Source organism: Phaethon aethereus, assembly GCF_964289735.1.
Source record: "Phaethon aethereus genome assembly, chromosome: 5".
NCBI lineage: Eukaryota > Metazoa > Chordata > Aves > Phaethontiformes > Phaethontidae > Phaethon > Phaethon aethereus.
Genome location: NC_138579.1, coordinates 27,104,998 through 27,126,286, shown reverse-complemented (window position 1 = coordinate 27,126,286; position 21,289 = coordinate 27,104,998). Strand labels below are relative to the sequence as shown.

At 39.7% G+C, this 21,289-nt stretch overlaps 1 protein-coding gene across 1 annotated transcript; it reads right to left on the bottom strand.

Annotated features, from left to right (window-relative positions):
• Positions 1-312: 312 nt before the first annotated feature.
• On the bottom strand, positions 313-20,302 carry MLH3 (mutL homolog 3). Its single transcript, XM_082000878.1, has 12 exons — positions 16,575-20,302; positions 12,878-12,976; positions 12,149-12,219; positions 11,048-11,152; positions 8,926-8,998; positions 8,203-8,274; positions 7,138-7,246; positions 3,757-3,916; positions 2,546-2,569; positions 2,260-2,341; positions 1,149-1,300; positions 313-549 (listed from the first exon to the last, which is right to left on the bottom strand). The coding sequence occupies exons 1-12, from the start codon at positions 19,822-19,824 to the stop codon at positions 478-480; spliced, it is 4,269 nt and encodes a 1,422-aa protein (XP_081857004.1). The 5' UTR covers positions 19,825-20,302; the 3' UTR covers positions 313-477.
• Positions 20,303-21,289: the final 987 nt, after the last annotated feature.

Genomic DNA, 21,289 nt, shown 5'->3' with positions numbered 1-21,289 from the left:
TACACTATGAAGCTGGTCAGTCCTCATTCCAACCACCGCCACAAGCCCAACGAAAGAATTTGGTGTTAATTTTATTTATTAATAAATACCTCCCCATTTTCAAAGTACTATAAAATACATTAATTAAAAGTCTCCTCTATTATGCAGAATGATGCTGTGCTTGCAGAGAAAAAGCACTTCAGTCACTGTGAGTGGCTGCAACTTCTTGCCTCTGATGATAGTCAAACACTGACATAAGGCACAGGCTTACAATGTAATTCCTTAATGTTGACGATGCTTCTCCAGGCTACAAGGGTGGGCTCCTCCTGCCATGTTCTGCTGGCTGGTCTCTGCTTCTTAGGTCAGTACTCGGAGCAGAACTTCAGTTACCACACTGGCTCAGAAACTTGGCTCCACACAGGGTATTGTCTAACAATGGGAACCTGGACCATACCAACACTTGTAGTGGTTGCAGCTTACAATCTTAACTTTTTTTGATTAGGGTCTTTTTCTTCCAAATAGGTGCCACGCATGTGCCCTCTTCCGCAGTCTAGCCAAATTAGGTTTAGGCTGGAGGGAGAAAAATTAAGAAGCACTAAACCATAACTAAGTAAATGACCTTCAATGCCTCCATATTCTTTGCCCTAATACAGTCATTCACAAGTTTTTTTAATATCCAATTTCAAGTCCTAGCTGGCTTGCAACAGAATCCAATTTTATAACTTAATATAGCACAGTAATAGCAAAAGTGAAGGAGTAATGATTTTTTTTTTTCTAATTTAAATGTTGCTATTTCTTTGCCTTTTTTCAGCATTTTTTAGCATCTTAACCTCTGGGGAAGTAGGCATTTGTTTAATTAGCATTTTTGGCCCTAGTAGAATATCAGAATTTACATGTTTTCCAAGTTTTACGTTTAAAAACTGCAAACTAGTGGACCCCATTCAAGTCAATGTGGCCATTCAAGACTTGCTGAAGTGTTTGCAGGACAGAAGTTTAATGTTCTACAGTTTTATTTTATTGGTAATAGCTATGTAAAATTTCAAGTAACAGCCAGTGGTGATGGTTTCAAACTGTCCCATTCTAGTTCTAACACACACACACATACATGATGTGCCCCTGATAATCCACAGTGTGGATTATCAGAGGTGTATCTGTGTCCTACACAGTACCTGCTTTTCCTGCTGTAGATGGTCTATGTCTGCAAGAGGCATCATGGAAGGTCTTCCATGAGCACACTGGAAGGGCAGCTGGCAAGACGACAAAGCTTCAATAAGCCTGCAGCTCTCCTCCAAAGTCAAAGGCTCATTAAACTTAATAGCTCCTGAAAAAAAGATAGAAGTTCTTGCACATGCTGCCAAAGAGAATTCAAACCACCCAGCAGACTTCCCTCCACAACTGTGTTTTTTCACAGAAAAAAGGGCAGCTCCCAAAAGTTAGCTGGGAGGCTGCAAAGGCAGCCCAAAGGCTGCAGTATAGCAGTCTTGGGGCTTAGCTCAATTAACCAGCCTACTGTGAAAGGATCAGTTTTCCATGGCTTAAGCTTCACCTAACCCAAGTCCGATGGATAGTAAGATTATTAGTTTTTGGCTTTTCAGATAACATTGCAAGAAGCAAATGGGCTGCTTTTTTTGATAGTGAGTGTGTTATAGAATGCAGTGACACTCTGTGAAAATAGATGGTTTCAGCATAATCTTGTTAACACTGTATATGGCACAGGAACTGCCACAAGAGGCTAGAGCTACTGCAGTCTACACCTGTAAGGTCTGCTCATTTCCAGGTCCTGGAAAGACATAGTCCCTTAGATGTAAAATCCTACTGCACTCCTTTCAAAAATACTTGAAAGGTCACAGGCACACTTAAACAAGCACTTTTGATATTTATATGAAATAAAAAATGCTTTTTAGGAAGAGTGTCTGTCTGCTTTCCTGCTTGCTTTCAGGCAGATTCCAGCACCTCCCCTTGCCCCTTCACAGAGCTGTTATTTGAATGGTTTAGAGGTTACACGGATGAGTGCGTCTCAGAACTGTATTCTGTGTTTCATGTGAGGGTTGGAAAGTATGTTAGGCCCATACATGAATAAATCAGTGCAGTATTGCTTGTCCCTCATAGTGCTGGTCCATGAAAAGCCCATTATCTCCTCATCCCTCTGAAACACACTGTCTGTAATCCTGGAATTCCTGCAAACACATTCTGAAACCACTGCCCCAGGGAGGATGTTGTATAGAGACAGAAAGGTTAAAAAAAAAAAGAAAGAATGAAAGAAAAGTACAGTTTTCCTACCATGACAGGCCTGGGAAGCTAACACTTTCAGAAACGTCAGAGGCAGTGTCCCTCGTGCTCTTCCTCCTGTGGTCTGCACTAGCTAAAAGTAGTAAGTGAACATCATCTTACTGTCCATTTAATATGGGAAAAAGGAAGAAGTATAACACAAAGGAAATTAAAAATGAGGAAAGGCTAGTGCATTATCTAGTCCACCTCTCTCATTTGAGGCTTAACACACTCCCTTTGGTTCATACAGTAAGCTTTGCATTATTATAGTCAACTTCAGAAGCAGATAGCAACTCACCTCAACTTGTTCTTGAATAAGCTCCTGGAAAGAGAAAGGTAGTATTGTCAGTTGCTATTTCTCCCTTTCATTGCCCATAGCCTGCTTTGTCCACACCTGTGTATAATGTACTGTGTAACTGCCAGAGCCAGGAAAAATGCCATCGCAAGCACCCTGACCACAGCGTGAAAGATCTAGGTGCAAGTCCTGACCTCTCACAAGTATCTTACCGGACTTTAGACTAATCACTTGGTTACTCTCTGCATCAGTTTCCCATCTGTAGAATGGGTATAATGGAACCCTTATACTTCAGAGTGCAATGAATGCATGTTATCTTTGAATAGCTGCCCTTTCTTCTTTGGATAATAGTCCATGTGGATTTAATTTCTGATGTCTAAAATGCAATTAATTCATAATCAATAATGAATAGGTGCTACCAGTCCTAATTAAAATAAAAATGTCTGCAGAATAGATCTGCCAAAACACTCATGGGAGGCATCAGCTAAGAATGAGTGCTCATGACGCACAGACCTGATCCCCTCCTCCGCCACGTTTAGTGCTCTTGGCTCCCAAATCACATGAGGAGAGTGCATTCTTCCCAATTATAGCAAGGTGGGAAAAGAAAATTTAATCAGATGAATCATCTTCTCTGTTTCTTCTTCTCATATCAAGAGAGATGTATGGCAAGACTGGACTGATTCACAATGGCTCAGCCTAGTGGCTGAATATGGTACTCCAGAAACAATTTTTAAGGAGTCCTTGAACCAGTTATGATTGTGGAGAATTGTTTACAACAGAAACTGCAAGTAATCAGTTCAGCAATTTCTTCCTCAAACAGCAGAACATGTGGAACAGCAGCTTTTAGAAAGCTGCACTGCCCATGTAGAGATTTCATGAAAACAACTTTATATCCTAACAAATAATATTTCTACATCAGCAATATTAATAATTTTACTGTTCATTCAAGCATTCATGAGCAGTAATTGTTGAAACATCTGCACTATGTACTATTCTTCCTAGCTTCTCCACTAGTCCAAATCTGAAAGAGTCTCCTGTCATTTCTTTTACAGTTCAGGGATTTCAGTTGTGGGACTAGTTAACTACCTAAAGTGGTCACCCACATTTGCCAAGGGACTTCATTCTCACCCTCATAACAGAGATACTCTCATACCCTGGGCTATTAACACAGAACAAGACCCAGTATCACAACTTCACCCATATCCACAGCTGACCTCCACAATGCTCTTAGTGACAGGTTGTCTTTTCCGTCGTAATTCATTGGCTTCTCTTTCTATAAAACACTGTGGCACTCTCCTCACTAGAATCAAGGAGCTGTTGGTCTCTGGAAATGATAATTCAAGACCCAAGTCCTCCAAATTTTTGTAGCAGCATCTGAGAAAAAAAAAAAAAAAACAAACAGAAATAAGACATCAACCACGATAGCTATGTCTTCACAGCATACATAAATATCTCTGTAGTCCCCGTATATGTTTCTTCCTGAAACAGTTTCAAATCTCAAAATCCATGCATCATGAGATTCCAAGTAATTTTGTCCTTTTCAGTCTACATGCAGCCACGTTTTTTCACTCCCAATTAACTGTGCATATTTCATGTTCCACAACCACAAGATCTAAGAGTTCCTATATTATGTGGAGAGAAGCTTTATGGCTAAATTTAGAAATCTATCTTTTCTAAAATGTTCAACACACAAACACTCTAAGTATTGAAATTATGCAGCATAAAGACTCCTTTAAGTCTAACCTAAAAAATCGTAATTTCAATTGATGTGTAATAGCAAATACTTACAACGGAAAAAAAATTCTAAGAAATTTTTGTTGGTTTAATGAACTTTACATCCCATTAAGCAGAGAACCAAGGAAAGAACAACCTCTAGTTAATCTGACATATGTCATCCTGTGGATGGAAAAATACACACAAAAATGGGACTTCACAGTCAGATGAGAACTCATCTTCAAAATGAAAACAATTGTAACAATACATAGTTTATTTTATTAACTCGGGGAATATCCACTTAAAGGTGGTGAAGGTCAATTTTAGGAAAGAGATTCTTTGAACAAAAGGAAGCTAATCTAAACTTACTAAAATCAGTCATGAGAATAATAAAATTACTAGCCTCCATATGGAGATGACTTGTGTAATTCTACCCAAAAAAAAAGACACATATAGTCTTCAGCAAGAGCAGAGAAAGATAGAAAGAAAAAGCCCATTGTGGTGAAATGACAGAATCCAAGCAGTTACTGAAGTCAATTAGGCCTTTTTTTTTTTTTTTTTTTAAGAAAAAAAAAAAGAGGAAGTTCAAGAGAGTCAATAGAACAATGCATTACTACAATGCTTAGACAAATTACTACAATATTTAGACAAATAACAGAATAAAAGCTGCAGGTGAACCAGAGGTCCAGCTGAAGAGAAAGGTCTTTTAGGGGAGTTAATTCATTTCATTACATCAAACTTTACCAAAGAATACAGTCATACTCTGCCAGCAACACAAAAACAGAATTTAGATTTTTACATAGTACCTTTAATTCGTAACTTTTTAGTAAAGATAGTCTCACAGAGGGATTGTAAAGAGATGAACTGCTAATAAATACTGATAAATTAAAGAGCAACATAATAAAAGCACCAGTAAGCTTCTTCAATCAATTATCTGAAGTGATAACTGAAAATCACAACTGGCATCCCACTGTGCTGAATAATTTAACCAGTGTCCTTAAAAGAAAACCATGCCTCTCTGATTGACTTTATCTTACTGATTTTTGTAGTATGTTTGTGATGCAGCTGATGAAGAAAAGTAGCTCACAGAATGTATTTAAGTCTTTCAAAAAGCCTTTGATGCAAAAAATTGTCATGGATAGAGAAGTAACATTTGTCATAATTTAGAGGTATGCTGGCAACAGATGGTCAGTGTTCAACATGACATAAGTCCTGATCTGTATCTTCATAATTGTTTATTAATGATGTGGAAAAGAAAGGGCATGGTCAAGTAAGCAAATCTGTAGAAAACACAAAATTATTTATGTTAGCTGAGACTAAAGACAACATTGAACTCAGAACTTAAAACAAATAGAAAAATGATGAATAAAATCAGAAGGATGAATGAAAAAGGTATAATAAAAAATGGACAGAAAAACTGAATTCACTGCTCCTAAAGACAAATAAATGCAAACTATTAGGAATAATTTGATCTATTTGTACATTTTGTTGGCTTCTACATAAATAGCAAAAATTTAAAAAAAACAAACAACCACAACTCTGTGTTTCATTGTTATGACCGTTCAATAAACAAGCAGTTCATGCAAGCAGCAGTAGCCAAAAAAGCAGACAAAGTATCAGGTGTGGATATAATAGACAGAAAATACTGGCACAACTGAAAAGCTAGTGTACAAATCAATGGGATACCCTCACTCAGTATATTGTCTTCAATTTTGGCCATCCAGGCTCAAAAGTAGATATATCAGAAATGAAATACATTCAAATATGAGTGCAAAAATAATTCAAAGTTGAACAAGAGGCATTACAAATATTGTGATATTAGCAAGAACATCATTAAGAGGTGGGAACAACAAAGGCATACAAATATTACTGAACTATGAACAGCAATAGACATGTTCTCACATTTTTCCCTAAGGCAGGTGGAACATAATAGTGCTCTACACTTTCCTTTGGAATTTCTGCTATTGGCCATTGTCACACAAAAGAGTTACCAAACGGATACAGCAGTGATACTGTTATGATTGGAATATACCCAAAAAGGGCTTTACACCAAACAAGCGTATCCCTATAATAGGCAACAATCTTAACAAGGAGTGATTTAAAAGCTGTTGAGTTTGCCACAGGCATCACAAAAAAGAGCAGTTTGAAAATAATGAGGCAGTCCTGTGAATGTTAAGATAGAACTTCACCTGAAAATGAAGATCAACGTTGTAAAACAAAAAACCCACAAATGAACGTGGCAGGTGACAGACACGGATTTGGGGGAAAAAAGTTTGATTAGTGTCAAATAGGTCTCCAATAGTCCAACAATAAATCTGCATCTAAACTCTTGCAGTACTAAGGTTAAATATCCTAATAGTAGCTAGGCCACCGTTCTGAAACATTTGGGAAACAGTGTTCCTTAGTTACTCTTGGCAGGCACCTAGGATTAAGGAATGTATTTTTGAAGGATTCACAATACAAACTTTTCCATACCCCATCCTGCTTTTCTCAAACAGTGCTTGTTAAATCAGTGACTAGATCGACACTATGGGCACTCCAGTGTACGCTCCCAAATCCTGAACCCCAGCCAGTAGGATCTGTTGGAGACTGCTTTGGCACTCCCCTGGCCCACACATGAAGGTTTACTTTCCCAGTGAAAGCAGAGCACACTGCAGAGGCACAGAGATGGCTCACCACAGGGTTTTGTCTTAAGATGATGTTAACGACATTCCTGAGAAGCACACCTATTTTCCTCAGTACAGATACAGCCAATTGGTCTTAGTTCAGGAAAGAATCAACAGCTTCCTTTCCTGAGCTTCACGTTAACCTAGCAATATATACAGATCTTTCTGGTCAACAGAGCCATCCCCAAAAGTTTAGAGCTATTGGCCATTACTAACCGTAGAAATCTTCTTTGTTCTTCTGTAACTTCAATCTCCAAAGGGGGAGAGATGGAAGAGGACAGTAATTTCTTCTTGCCACATGCTGCAGCTTCCTTCTCATAGGAATCTGTGAATGAATCGTTTAGAAGTATCCCCTCTTGGAATATTTACACAGGCATTACCCTTAATGACCCTATGGTTTGGCATGTAATCCTCTGGATTAAAAAGTGACCACAGAATGCCTTCTCCTGAAACTTGTGGAGGACTGGGAATGTCACAAACCAGACATCTAGTCTCTGGGGAAGGGCTGGTTAATGCCACTTTGTTTTTTCCCACCAGTTCCAAAAAAGAGCCACCCTAAATAGCAAAAAAACTACTGATATATTTAGTCCAACTCACAGAGAGCAATTTTTCCACAGAAAAGTCTGATACAAATGGCATTAAAATACTATTCATTAAGCATTTCTCCCTTCAGTCTAACTTTTTTCAGTACCTGACCAAAAGAGCAGAGTTCCTGGAACCCTCTCAGCAGGAACTGTGCAGTATTCGTTGATGAAAGAGAAGGTCAATGATTTTTAAGTACTTGATGGATGGTTATTGTGCTTTTTAACACTGAAACCAATGGCTAATGAGCTTACAGAGAAGACTATTATCCCTTTGCAAACAGTTTCAGGTTGTGGAAATTTTAGGCTTTAAGCACAGTATTCAGCTAAAAAGGAACCCTATGAACTATGCTCTTTACTCTGCATCCCATGTCACAGCATAAACACATAATCTTATGATGTTGTTCTATTTCCTCTTCATTGTTTTTCCTATCAGTCTTCCTGCTCTTTCATTATGTCAGGACTATTTTAGTTTGATAGTTCTGTAGGTAGGGTGTATATCTTTTATTTTTGGAAACACTGTAACAATTTTCAGCTGCCAATACTATGACTGCTACAGATACTGAATGTCTGCACTCCCCTAGGGATCAGGATAAAGATGACAAATGAATACCCTATTGGTTCCATCCATCCCAGACAGCTCATTTGTACTTTCCTGTGCCCTGATTATCTTTCTTCCCGAGACCACCTGAATCCTCACCTGCAATAAGCTGCTCCAAGCGGATCCGTTCATGAGCTGCATGTTGGTCCACCAAAATCAGGAGGTTTCCATCTAAAAATGCACCGTAACAGATGAGAAATAGGAAACTTTGTACCAGACAGCTGCACAGGTTGGGAAGAATGACCACTCCCTAGAGGCCACATTTAGAAGATAACTATCAGACACTTTTACAGAAATAAAGTGAGGAGGAGCCTGTGTTGGCAGAACATAAATTCTCTACAGAACGAAATTTAGTGATCCAAACTGGCATTTAAATTAAGGTCATTAGATTGAGTCAGAACCTCTTGTCTATTGACATCTTCATCTAACTTCAGAATGAGAGCTGAGGTCACCCACAAACTGTTCTGTTTAATACAGTCTTTAAAAATGTTACAAAAACTACTGGTTTTGAATGCCTTTTTTGTACAGCTTCAGCAAGCTTTGACAATGAGTATGTCCAGACACTGTGAACAGAGTCTGAAAGATGTTAGTAATTTGAGGACAATCTATTTTTATAACACTAATCTGAAGGCAGTAGGAACATTCAACAACATACAAAATAAAGATAAAGAAGATACAGGAAATTTCAAGTGAAGACTAACATTTTCCTCTACTCACAATATCATCCCAAGGCAAGAGAAGAATACAAACAGGACAGTGTTCCCTCTACAGCCTAACAGCATTTGACAGCCACCTCAACTTCAGGTTAATAACCACTCTTACCTGCTTTGTTATCCATTTCATTCCTTGTGTTGATTAAACAAACGATAAATTTATTGTCGACTTGCTGAAGAACCTGTAAGATACTCAGAAAAGTCATTACCCAGCGGTAAAATTATTTTTAAAACGAAGGTAAACAAAAGCAGACAACAATCAAACTGGATCAAGCGCAACAAATAGCTAGTAGGATAATTAGGGGAGCAGAAACCACTTCTTTTCTAATCCCAAAGGCTTAATGAATTTGGCCTAGCAAAACTGAGACTGAGAAGGTGTATAATTATTCTTTATAAATACAGTGGGGGGCTAAATATGGAAAAAGCAGCAATTATTTAAACTAAAAGACAATACTGGCAGAAGCTCAAATGACCGTAAACTGGGCATGAAATACTTTGGTCTGGAACTAAAAGAAAGTTTCAAAATATCCAAGAAAATAATTCTGGATCAATTTTTTCAGTCATAAGGGCAAGAGCTCTAGTTGTTCTAAGGTGGAGCTGGAAATTTGCAGAATGGATTAAATGCTCCTGTAGAAGCCTCTTTTGAGTTGGGAATTAAAGCTGTGCACAGCAACTCTGAGTATTTGATTTGCTGATATCACCAAAAAAGAATGTAAACACCCTTTTTTAACCTGCCCTGTGTTTAAGGACTTGTGCTGATCATCTATAGGAGCCAGGAAGCATTTTTTTTTTTTCCTCATTTTCTGATGTAGAATTTGCCTCTATGACTTGATTCCACCTTCCCTTCAAGCATTAGAAAAGAACCAGAGCTACAGAGAATACTGATCAGGGTTCCACAATGCTTTCAGTATCTTATTGTTAGATTTAAATTAACAGATGTGGTGTTAGGGAGGAATTTCCCTCCAAGTCACAGAGACAGAGTGCACTCTGAATTCTCTGTTGTTCACCTCCTAGGTAAAAATAAATAGATGATCCTACTTCTTTGCAGGTATGCAAGACATAATGATTCTTTTTATTCTTTTCCTGTGGCATAATGTAACATTTTGTGCTTTTTGTCTTTTCTACAGAGATTCTCAAAATTGCTATAGGGTACTGAAGGCAGTATTAGGCTTCTTCAGAGGCGGGAAGTTGTTATTTCTTCTAGCTTTACTTTCTTAAAAACATACAAAGGAAAACATTATGCAGGTAAAGTTAATCACAGAAACACTCAGTAAGTTTTAAAGAACAGTTCTTATTATGACTGAAGAGAAAAATGGTACCTTCCATTTTTCAGCTTTCCTATCCTGTCTTTTCAAAACGTAATCTGTTTACTGTAATAACTTTATTTACTCCTGTTATTCTTGCACACACAACATAAGTAAGGGAATCAGATGGATCGTTGCCCACTCAGGATATCAACATTACCATGCCCCACAGTCAGAACCTGCAATCTCAAAGTCAGCAACCTGATTACAGGAGAATAATGCTAACTGGGCCCATAAGACTTTTGTCACGGGGATGCAAGAGAGGGAGAGAATCCACTTTGGCATTTCTATCCAGGCAAACCATCAAAGATTGTAAGTTGAAGCCACACATTTACATTAGCTTTTAAGCTACCATTCAAAACATTTGATAAAGAAGCAATAAAACAGTTAAACTTGATGCAATGATGCCATTTTTAAGAATCACTTTTCAGGGCAGACATAAATCTTAAAGTGAAATTTCAAGTCTTTCTGCAAAATCTGGGATTTGCTTTTGAAACCACTCTGATGAAGAATTAAATTTCTAAGGTCAATAAAAATGGAAGATACAGGACACCGATTTCAGAGGAATATGACCTAAGCAAATGCCTACAATAAATATAAAAAGCTATCTACTGAAATATCATTTAGTTAATAGTGTTTCTAAGCAGCAGTAACGGGCCTGCCTCTTGATTTGATTTAACTATACTGTCAAGGAATTTTAGAGTCACTTGCAGATAGCTGATTAACTACGAGATGATACTAAGATCGGGCATGACATATGTGCCTGCTGGTATCACACAGCAACCAAGAATTCAGTTTGTGCTTCTGAAAATTAGGGATATGAACTATTTCCCTAGATACCTCTTTGCCACCAGGCAGAGACATCAGCAAATGCCATCTGCTGAGTGGGAATTTGGGGGTGAAAACTAGTAATAGATTATATTGTACCTGCATTGAATGAACCATGTCTTTGGTGAAACGATAAGGATACAAGATATTGTGAATTTTCACAGCCAGGTTGTCAGCCTGACTGCTGGTCACATCAACAGCAATCTGTAAAAACAGAATTACAGATTAAGCAGGCTATAAAGGATATAGCAAAAAAACCCAAACACACAAAAAACACCCACAACAAACCAGCTTTAAGAAAAACTGGAAAAAAAAGTATTTTGACAAACCAAGCTTTCTACACAAGAATAGAACTAGCTAAAGATACCATCCGGCAATCCCTCTGCTTCCATCCCCATATACTTTCCCATATGGATATTGGATATTACCTTCAATGCATTCAGCTGATTTCAAGTACCTATCAGAAACCCTGAAGTTAATTATCAGCCTACGTGAGCTCTCAAGGGATTGCATTACAAAAGATGCATTACCCTGAAATGAGTCAGAGTACATGTCACAGCAACAACTGAACAGAACTGTTCCTTTTCCGAAACTCACCAGCAGGTGGTTTGTTACTCCGTCCCTATTGTTTGCAGGTGGAAAGGGTTACATATGTATGTTTACACATGCACAACATGACGATTAAAGATAATGCTACCTCATGACAACAAAGGAAGTTTTTCTAGAAGTTAAACATTATTTCCCTCTCATGCGCTATAAACCTGCTAGGCTATAAAAACAACTATAGTAAAATACACTTTTAAGACCCACTGCATCCCAGAAAAGAAAGTTGGGTTATTTTAACTCTGTCCACAAAGAGGACAGACCCTGTATTACAATTTTGCCATTCAATAACATTTAATTCTAAGATGACTATCTCTGTAGAGGGAAAGACAGCTTACAATAATGTTTTGCTTTTGAAACAACATAAGGCAGAAGATTAGCCTTATACCTGCTTCTCTGACATTGAATAAATCCACAACAATGACCTACATATAAACAGTCTATAAAAACACATAACTGCCAGGTCTACAGTCTAATATATGGCTGAATAACTTACATGCAATGATTACAACATTTGCAATTTTGGTCCCCATGTCAGAGAATAACAGAAGGCTAAAACGATTTCTATTTTAGCATGAGATGTGAGATAATACTTACCTCTGGGCAGGAAACAAAAACAGGATTATCCCATTCTGAAAGCAACGACTGGAGAGACTCCCCTTCAGCATCTAGGAAAGAACACGTACATAATACAGGGACTGCCACCCTCCATCAACAGAAGATGCATTGGGTACCTCTACCTCACATAACTATTATTTTATTTTTTGCCTTAATAAAAAGGGGAGAATGTACAAATAAATAATAGACCATGAGACTAGGCTTTTCTATTGTCTGCTTTAACTAGGAAGGACACTGTGCAACTTTCTGACTCCTAAAAATGCTGCAGCACAATTCAACAGGCCCTGGAAATGGGGTAGGGAGCTGGGAGGGGGGAAGAAAGACCTGCTTAGCTACCCATTCCCTCTGGACAAAGCCACATACCAAAAAGATGATTTCAACCTTTCCACTGCAAAAAAAAATTGTGAGGATTGAAGCTATTTTTCACATTCCAAGGTTGGAATGAGTACAAAGAAAGGAGTAGGTAATTATTCTTTAAACTACTAACACAATTCAACAAAGAACTGGGTATTTCATCCTGTAAATAAGTATCCCCTAACCTGCGTTCAACCCTGAAAGATTTTTTTTTCCAATTCTAGATTTGAGATGACTCACACGGTCCCATTGTTAACAGACCTTGAGTAATTCTGGGTTCCTGTTGGGACATCTGGGAGAATTCTTTGATTTGTGTTTACCACAGAACACTGTGTCCTGGAAAGCTGGCCCTACCTCTCAGATCCTGGCTTGCTAGCGTCTTCTCTTTTCGAGGTCTAGGAAGGAAGGGTAGCACAATCTCACTTCTAAAGGGATGGCACCTGAACTGAATCCCTAAACACAATATAAATTTACTGCTGCAGATTCAACAGCATGCAAAATTACAAAAAGCTATACAATTATTACCATAAATGAGCACGTGCTCAGCCCTGTACAAATTAAAGTATCCCACAGATTTTGCATTCTAACATCAAGAAATAACAACACGTATGTAAAAAGCTGAGAATTATCAGACACACCTGCATCAGGAAACGTATTTGAAAATATTACTGTGGCTTCTGCAGGACTGTCCTTAAAAATTGGCTGCTGCTTTAAACATGTAACAATTATTTCCAGAATTAGTGCAATCAGAAGTGTTATCCCCAAGGAAAAAGAGCAGGCATATGATATCAAAATATTTTATATGAGATGGAGGAGACATATGATATCAAAAAATTGTCTGTCAGATATCAAAACGCTCTTGAATTCCCTCTATTAAGGAGTGGCAAAACTGTCAGTCTATCACCACTCCTATCAATACTTAATACAGTTACCAGGAACTTGTAAAACTGAAAACTACAAGTCAGAGAGACCACATGAGATATCAGAGTTAGCCTAACAACATGTTCCTACCCACCCAGAAATGATTTAATGACATTACAAACCTGCACTGTTATCAAGATTACTAAGAAAAGTGGCTCAGATTTCCAGCACAGTGGTAAACATTTCACCCTTCCTTTGGTACAATTCAGACTTCTATTCTTTGTGAAATAATAATGAATTAATAAAAGTTCCTTTCTACTGAGAAATGAAGGGTGTGCATTCAGGAAAAGTGGCAGAGTGATAATGCCAAAGAAAACCAGCTGCATGCTGATAAGCTCAGTATGAAAAGACTCTATGAGATCTTAGGCCAGTCCGTACACTCCTGACTGCTGGCTCCACTCCAGTAAGGACCAGTGACCGTCCTACCCTGGGGACCAAGAATCCTTTCAAGAATCCAAACTGGCAGCCCAGCATGGGAAAATAACTCAGCATCCCATTGTCACAAAACCCAGAACAGAGGACAAGATGGCCTGACATGGTTCCTGGTAAACTGTGGCAAATTGAAGAACACCACTTAATTCAGACTTTGACAGAACTTTTATAGCTATTGTCATGGAAAGATAATGTCTCTCAAGTTCACAGAAGTATCTATCATCTGTATGAACAGAAGTCCAGTATTTTATACATGTAACAAACAAAGAATCATCTCCCTGCTTCTTGTTGCAGGGAAAATCCTTGCTCAGGATATACATTGTTCATAAAGCTAGGATTTTCTTGACCAAAGGCCAGTGGCAATTCCAAGCTGGCAGAGATATTATTAATGTGATTTTTCTGACAAGTAACATCAGAAAAGGTGCTGAGGATAATAATGTATCTACTTTATACATGCAAACCACATACAATTACCATATGTGAGTATTCACTTTCACTTGCCTCAATTAGATCATTAAAATATACTAGTGTAATGACATATCAGTCAATAATGTAATAAAAGTAACAATGCAAACATAGCTGGCATAATAACAAAGACAAAGTTGAACTGGGATGTTAACCCACTAAAAATGCATAGCATTAGATTAGTTAAAAGGCCATCTGATGGTGAAATGAAGCTAAATAAAATTTTCCTGTAGCAATCAGTTTAATCAGTACAAAAATGCCTGAGTCTAACCTACAAAATCTAGCGTTTCTGTTGAGCACGCAGCTTGTGACTGGAAAAGATGGCAGATGGCCACTGCTGTCATGGAAAAGAGGATATGGATTATTCTTACCTCCTTCCACCTGTCACCAACCAGTGTAATTTCACTAAATTTGTGTATAAGACACTGTTCTTAATAAATCATAGGGTTATGAAATTCTAAGTCAACACCATGGGGTTACTGACACTACTCTAAAAAGCAAAATGAGAAATTATTCCACTCCTGGGTCTTAACAGCAGTCCAAAACAAGTGCTCAACATCAAGAGACATGAATGCTGTGCTAGGACACAGTTATGTTTATTCCTATGACTAAAAAGAACGAATATCCTTTGCTTGAAAAATGTGTGAAAGAACATGTTGGTTGACCTTTGAAAATCTAAGATCTATAGGGTCTAGCCAGAGTCCAAACACCTTGTGAAGCAAGGTTTGCAAGGTCTGACCTTCAACCTAAGAAAAGCAAAAAAGCTGCAGTAGATATCTCACCAAAGAATAAGACCATCGACAGACTTAAGAAAGAGTGGCACCACTAATATGATGGAGAGTAACACCAATGATAAGACTAAGAAAGAACAATGCCATTGGATGTAAAAAGATGCAACACAATATGCATCTTCAAAGAGTACAGACTATACATCACCCAAAAGCATAAGGGTATGTGAGGTATTCTCTTCATAAACATGAACGCAGTACCCAAATATTTTGGATAGAAAGTCAAGCTCCACATCTCAGTGCTTTGGCTGGCTACTAAACAGCACAGTGTGCAACCAAAATTGGTAAACCACACAAATTAAAAGTGTTAGTCAAGGACTGTACATTTGTGCTTGCAAGTAATTTTACCTAATAAAAACACAGATGCTCTTTTCCTTGTAACAAATTTACTTCAGTGGAACACAGTAGATGTTAAGAACTATTGGCATCAATTACTACACTTAAAAGGGAATAGCTTAACAACCAAAACACCTATTGCACCAGTGTTTCCATGACTGGTGATAAAGAAGGAAGTAACAGACAAAAATGGAACAAACCAGAGGCCACCATGATTGATTAGACAAATATTTCACCAGAGAACCATCTAGAAAGAAGTCCAAACTACTTTTTCAAAACAAATTAAACAGTAGAAAATACTGTCTATATGGTGAATGGCTGCATCTTTGCTTATAAAGTCTGCCTATAGACAGACCGAGGAAAAACTTTGAACAAAGATATACCCATGGAATGGAAAATGGCCAAGCCAGATCAGGAGGACACAGAAAGCCAAACCCAACAGATAGATCAATAAAGACTCATGAACAGCAGACCCCTGTAAAACCAGTAGTGTCCTGCCACCCCTGGAAAAGCTCCATCATCAAACCACCAACAATGCTGTACAACATCTCCTACAAAGCTAAGTGTGAAGGAAGAGCCTTCCAAAATCTGTGGAAAGGAGACTACACATTCTCAAAGAAGAAGTTATATTTTTGTTCATTTTTCAAGGGTTGTTTTAAATTTTGTATGCAGTTAGGACAAAATGTTAAAAACCACAAAATTTTTCTAGTGCACTAACTTCAAAGTGTGTCCCTCACTTTATATGTAACAACAATTATATATAACTGTGATCACAGTAAATGTCAGGATGCACAGCAGCTGCCTGTTAATTAATTGACAAAGTGTGGCTATTTCTTTTTATTGTCTTATTAAAAACTATCTTTTAATATCTTGAATTATTAATTTAATTTAATTAATTAATTTAATTAATTAATTTAATATCTTGAATTATTAATGTGCTACTGTCTCATAGTCTCCAACACTTTCCTGTTTTCCATACAGCTATTACATGTAAGGCAGTGGATATTTCAATATAAACTGTCAGGTGCTGTCAGCAAGGTATCTGATGCTCCTAGCAGAATATAAAGTTTTCCTCATCCCATTTTTACAATGACCACCACCCCTCTTACCATTCTCTGAGACAACGTTCACAGCCATTGTTGTTATATCTTGAATGCAGGCAGCCTGAAATCCTTCAGTAGGAGGAGTGCTGTAGGTGCTCAGTCCAGTTGCTTTATTGATGTATATTGTCTTACCTGATGAAACATCAAAATCTTGCAGCCAGTCAGAACAACATAAATCATTCCTGGGATTGCCTGTGCTTGTGTTGTCTGCAGAGAATTCCGAGTTACTTGGGAAGGTCATACAGGGAACCTCAGTATCTTTCAAATTTTGATCTGAGGATTCATCTAACGTACTTTTATCTTTACAGATTATGTTAGCACTATCCTTTTTAGCAGGTAATGATAAAGCACTGCTTGAAGAGACTGTGTACTCCCCTTCTATGCTGCTGGGTGGTGATGGGCTGACAGGACTTTTCATGGACTCCACTCTCGTACTGTCTGATTGCAAGCATGCATCCCCCTTAGAAACACTGTAACTACATTCCCTCATTGTTTCCATTGCGGATTTATACGTTTGGCAAGCATTGTACAAAAAATCATTATTTGAAGATTCAAGATTGAAAGAGTAGTAATCTTTTCTATTTGGATCTGTTTGGAATTGTTCACCAAGTTGTTCTACTTCTTTGTCGTCACTTTTCATTCTGGACAGTTTGGATGATAATGATCCTGGAGATCTTTTACAACTTACTTTTTTTTTACTAACCTGAGAGTAATCAGACAATGGCAAAGGACTCTGACAAAGGGCTTGTTTGTCCTGTGAAGTTTTTCCACTGCAGAGTAAAGTCTCTTCCAATGAAGCAAAAACTTGGCTACTATTATTAGAATCTGTGTCTTCCAAAGTTGGAGTTTCACAAGTGCTTACACTAGCACGATTGTCATTCTCATTCTCTGAAAAGTCACAATTAGCTTGTGAGTCAAAAACCGGGAGACCAAATTCACTCTGCTCTGACAACGGTGCTGGTAGCGTACACTTTACTCTCCCATAGTATCTCCTGAACTTTTCTAATGAACCCAGCTGTGTGGACAGGCTCAGCTTCTTTGAGGGCTGAGATCTTGGCACAGCTATTTGTCTTCTAGTGCTTTTTCTTACTTTATTGTGAGGAATACCTGAAAAAGTTGCCAGCAGCGGTTCTGTAACATTTGATGTCTCATGTCTTTTACTGGTGGCAATAGGCATAGCTATCCCCTCACCCACTTGATTTGACAAAGTTTTGTTCTCTAGACACTCATTACTATCAGCCACACATACTTCTCTGATGTAAGGAGGTGTACATTCTTTATTTGTATTACTGGAAATATCCTTTGCATTTAAAGACTGAATTGGAAAATTCACTTTGTGGCCAAAAATATCCTTTGCACTGACAAGGCCAGATCTACACTGCATGTTTAGTGCAAGATTTGTTTCTGCTTGTTCACATTCATGTGGGGGCTCATTTTGCCTAACACATGTTATGAGGCCTGTAGAGCACAATTTTAATGGTATTGAACTAACAGCCCCTCTTCCAGCACCATCTATCACTTTAGCTGTTTGCCTGTCTCCTCTTCTTGCATTACACGGTCTCATCAATGAACTTCCAGAGACAGTTTCCGGTCCCATTGCTGTTTCAGTAGGATCTTCTGTTTCAGACGGCGATTGAATAACACCATGGGCTGTATTGCTTTTCTGTACTACTTCGCCTTGCTGGCTTCCCGCATCTTTTATGTAATTCTCTGCACAGTGCTGCAGGACACCACAACTGTCCATTTTTCTTGTTTCTGATCTGGCCCCTCCACTAAAAGAGAAACAAAGATTGTCTGGAGGTTTCCGATGAGTATCAGATGCTTTTTGGGAACTGTTGGTGTCTTTTGGCGCTGTGTCATCTTTGCTGGGCAGTGGAATCTCGACTTTGTTGTTTCTACATGGATCAGAGGGATCAGCAATCTTCTGATCTGGGGCGATTTCATTTTCCTGTAGATTTTTATTTGACTCTGTAAGATTCAAAGATTTTTTTCCAGTCACGGATTTCCTTTTGACATCTTTTGATTGCAAGTTACACATTTCATAGGAATCCACAATTTCATCACATGCTTTCCTAAAACTGTCTTGGATGCTCTTCTCATCAGAGAGTGAGGACTTGAGAACTGGAGCACTATACAAACAAAAGTCATTATCTTCATTAAATTCTCTGATGTCCTCACTACACGGGTCAATAAATAAGTGTTCTCGTTTCAAAAATATTTTCACTCCTTCCTCTATGCAAGTTAGAAGAACATCCCAGTTCTGGAACTCGATTAGAGTTTTTGAAGGTTCCAAACACACGTCATAGTCACTGAATGCACAGGTCACATTGAGAATAAAGATCCCATACAACTCTGGGCCACAACGATGGTGACCAGGACTTGAACTAGCCTGTCTACTCACAGGGCCACTTTTTGCCTTGCAAATGACACTTTCTTTTCTTAATAAAAAATCAATTAGTTTATGTAGTCTTGTCTTTAAAACAAGCCTTCGATTCACATACAAGAACTGCATATTTTTGTTGTAATGTCCTTCAATACTGATATAACCACTTAGTTCAAATCCCCCAGACTTATGATTTATTTCTCTTAACTTCTGAGATCTGCCCAGTCCATAAATTTGACAAAACCGAGAGTATACATCTCTCGTCTTAGGGAGCTGAAGCACCATAGAACAAGAAGCGTCATTCTTTAAAGAAAGTGAAACAGAGGGATGCATCAGTGAAATAGCCTCTACCTTCTGTCTCACTCTCTCAAACTCTAACACAGGATCCATACACTTTCTCCTCACTGGTAGCTGATGGAATAGATTACATACGGTCACTGTAGTTCCGCCACTTGGTCTGCTCAGTTCAGCTTCACAGACTTCCAGTGCTTGCCCATTGTGAAATAGTTTCACAAATGTTTTTGCTGTCCTGCTGGTCTTAGATGAAACTTCCACTATGGTAGCCATGTTGGCTATGCTTGCCACAGCCTCCCCTCTGAAGCCGTAGAACATCAGGTTCTCCAGGTCTCCCACTGAGCTGCACTTGCTGGTAAAGTACCGCTTCCCCATTGCATTTAAGTCCTCTCTCCCCATCCCGGCGCCGTTGTCCACCACCTGGATCTTAAAAGCTTCCAAATCCACCCTGATAGCTACACATGTTGCTTTGGCATCGATGCTATTGAGGACAAGCTCCTCCACACAGTGGCCCAGTGAGTTGATAGTCACTCCAGAACGCAGCCTGGCTCGCACATCTTCCACCAAACATTTGATCATGTCAAAATCAGGTAGATGAGAAACTCAAGAAACTGCTGGGAGCTCACTCCTCCATGTTCCTTAAAACAAGTCCCTGGGTGAAGAAGAAAAAAAAAAAAAAAGAAGAAAAGAAATACCAGTTAAAGGCCTGAAAAAAACTTTCATTTATTGCATTCACCCTCATCAATATACTTTTGTTAGTTTTCCTGGTATTCAGAGGCTTTGTCTGTGATTACTTTCCTGCTCAGGCTTTTACTACATATCGTTGGTGCGTTCAGGGTAAGTGGCCAGAATCTGAGTCTGTGCTCCTTAGTAACAACATATGTGACTCTCAAACGTAACATACCGAAACCAAACTCCAACCATGATACGGCTAACTCAAATGGCCTGCAAGCAAAAGGTTTCTGCTTTCATTTGTATCAAAAAATATATATAAGGTATCACCAAGAAGCAGGCACAGAGCTACTCTCCTCTAATTTTTAGCTCAATCTCCTCACATAAATTCACAATGCCTCATTCCAGCCAACGAGCACCTGCTGTAATTCATCCAAGAAAGGAATAAAGCAGACTTGGGAATGGGTGTGGGATACCGAGTAAGTAGTTTATGTGAAAGAGAACCCACTATTTTCGAGTCCTGTCCTTGACGACTACTGGTTTCTTACCGCTATTCCAGGGGACACCTCTGCACCCCTCACGCAGAGCTCCCCATGCAGCTTTGCAGGCGCTAATCGCCTTCCCTAGGGATCTGCCGCCCCGCTGTGTGACAGATACCCAGACGTTCTCTGGCCCCGGGGCAGAGGGGGGAAGCCGAGACCCGCGCCCAGGCTCGCTACCACACCCTGTCCCCGCGGTGCACCGGAGCAGCGGGTAGGCGCGCCCTCCCCTCACCGCCTGGGCCTCTGCCCGCTCCCGAGCGAAGCGGCGTCGGGAGGCCGGCGCGCGCCAGGCCGGGGCACTGCGCTGACAGGAGAGGCGGCCCCGCTCCACCGGCAGCGCGGGGCGGCGTGTACCCCCCCTCCGACCCGCTCTCACCCCCTCAGCACGCGCCGGCCTGGGGCGGGGCAGCCCCATAACGGCCGCAGCGCGAGACCAACCGTCGCGAGCTGCCGGGCCCGCACGCGGCGCCTGCAGGAAAGCAAGGCGAGCGACGGCCCCAGCAGGGAGCACAGGGCGCCTGCGCAGCTGTGGGAGGGGTGGGGCTAAGGAAGAAGGCGGGGCTACGGCTCCCAGCAGGCCTGGCGCCCGCGAGCAGTACATGCTGGGAGCCGTAGTTCCTGTCCCAGGCCGGGCCTCATCCGAGCCCGAGGGGACCAGAGCAAGGAGCGTTGGCGGGAAGCACGCTTTCCCCGCAGGGCCGCACCAGAGGCTGCTCGTACCACCACACGGTCCCGCAAGAACAGGTACTGGCAACAGCACCATTACTGAAGGGTTGCGATCCGCTTAACACCCATATGACACATCCATTCCACACAAGAGGCAAGCTCCA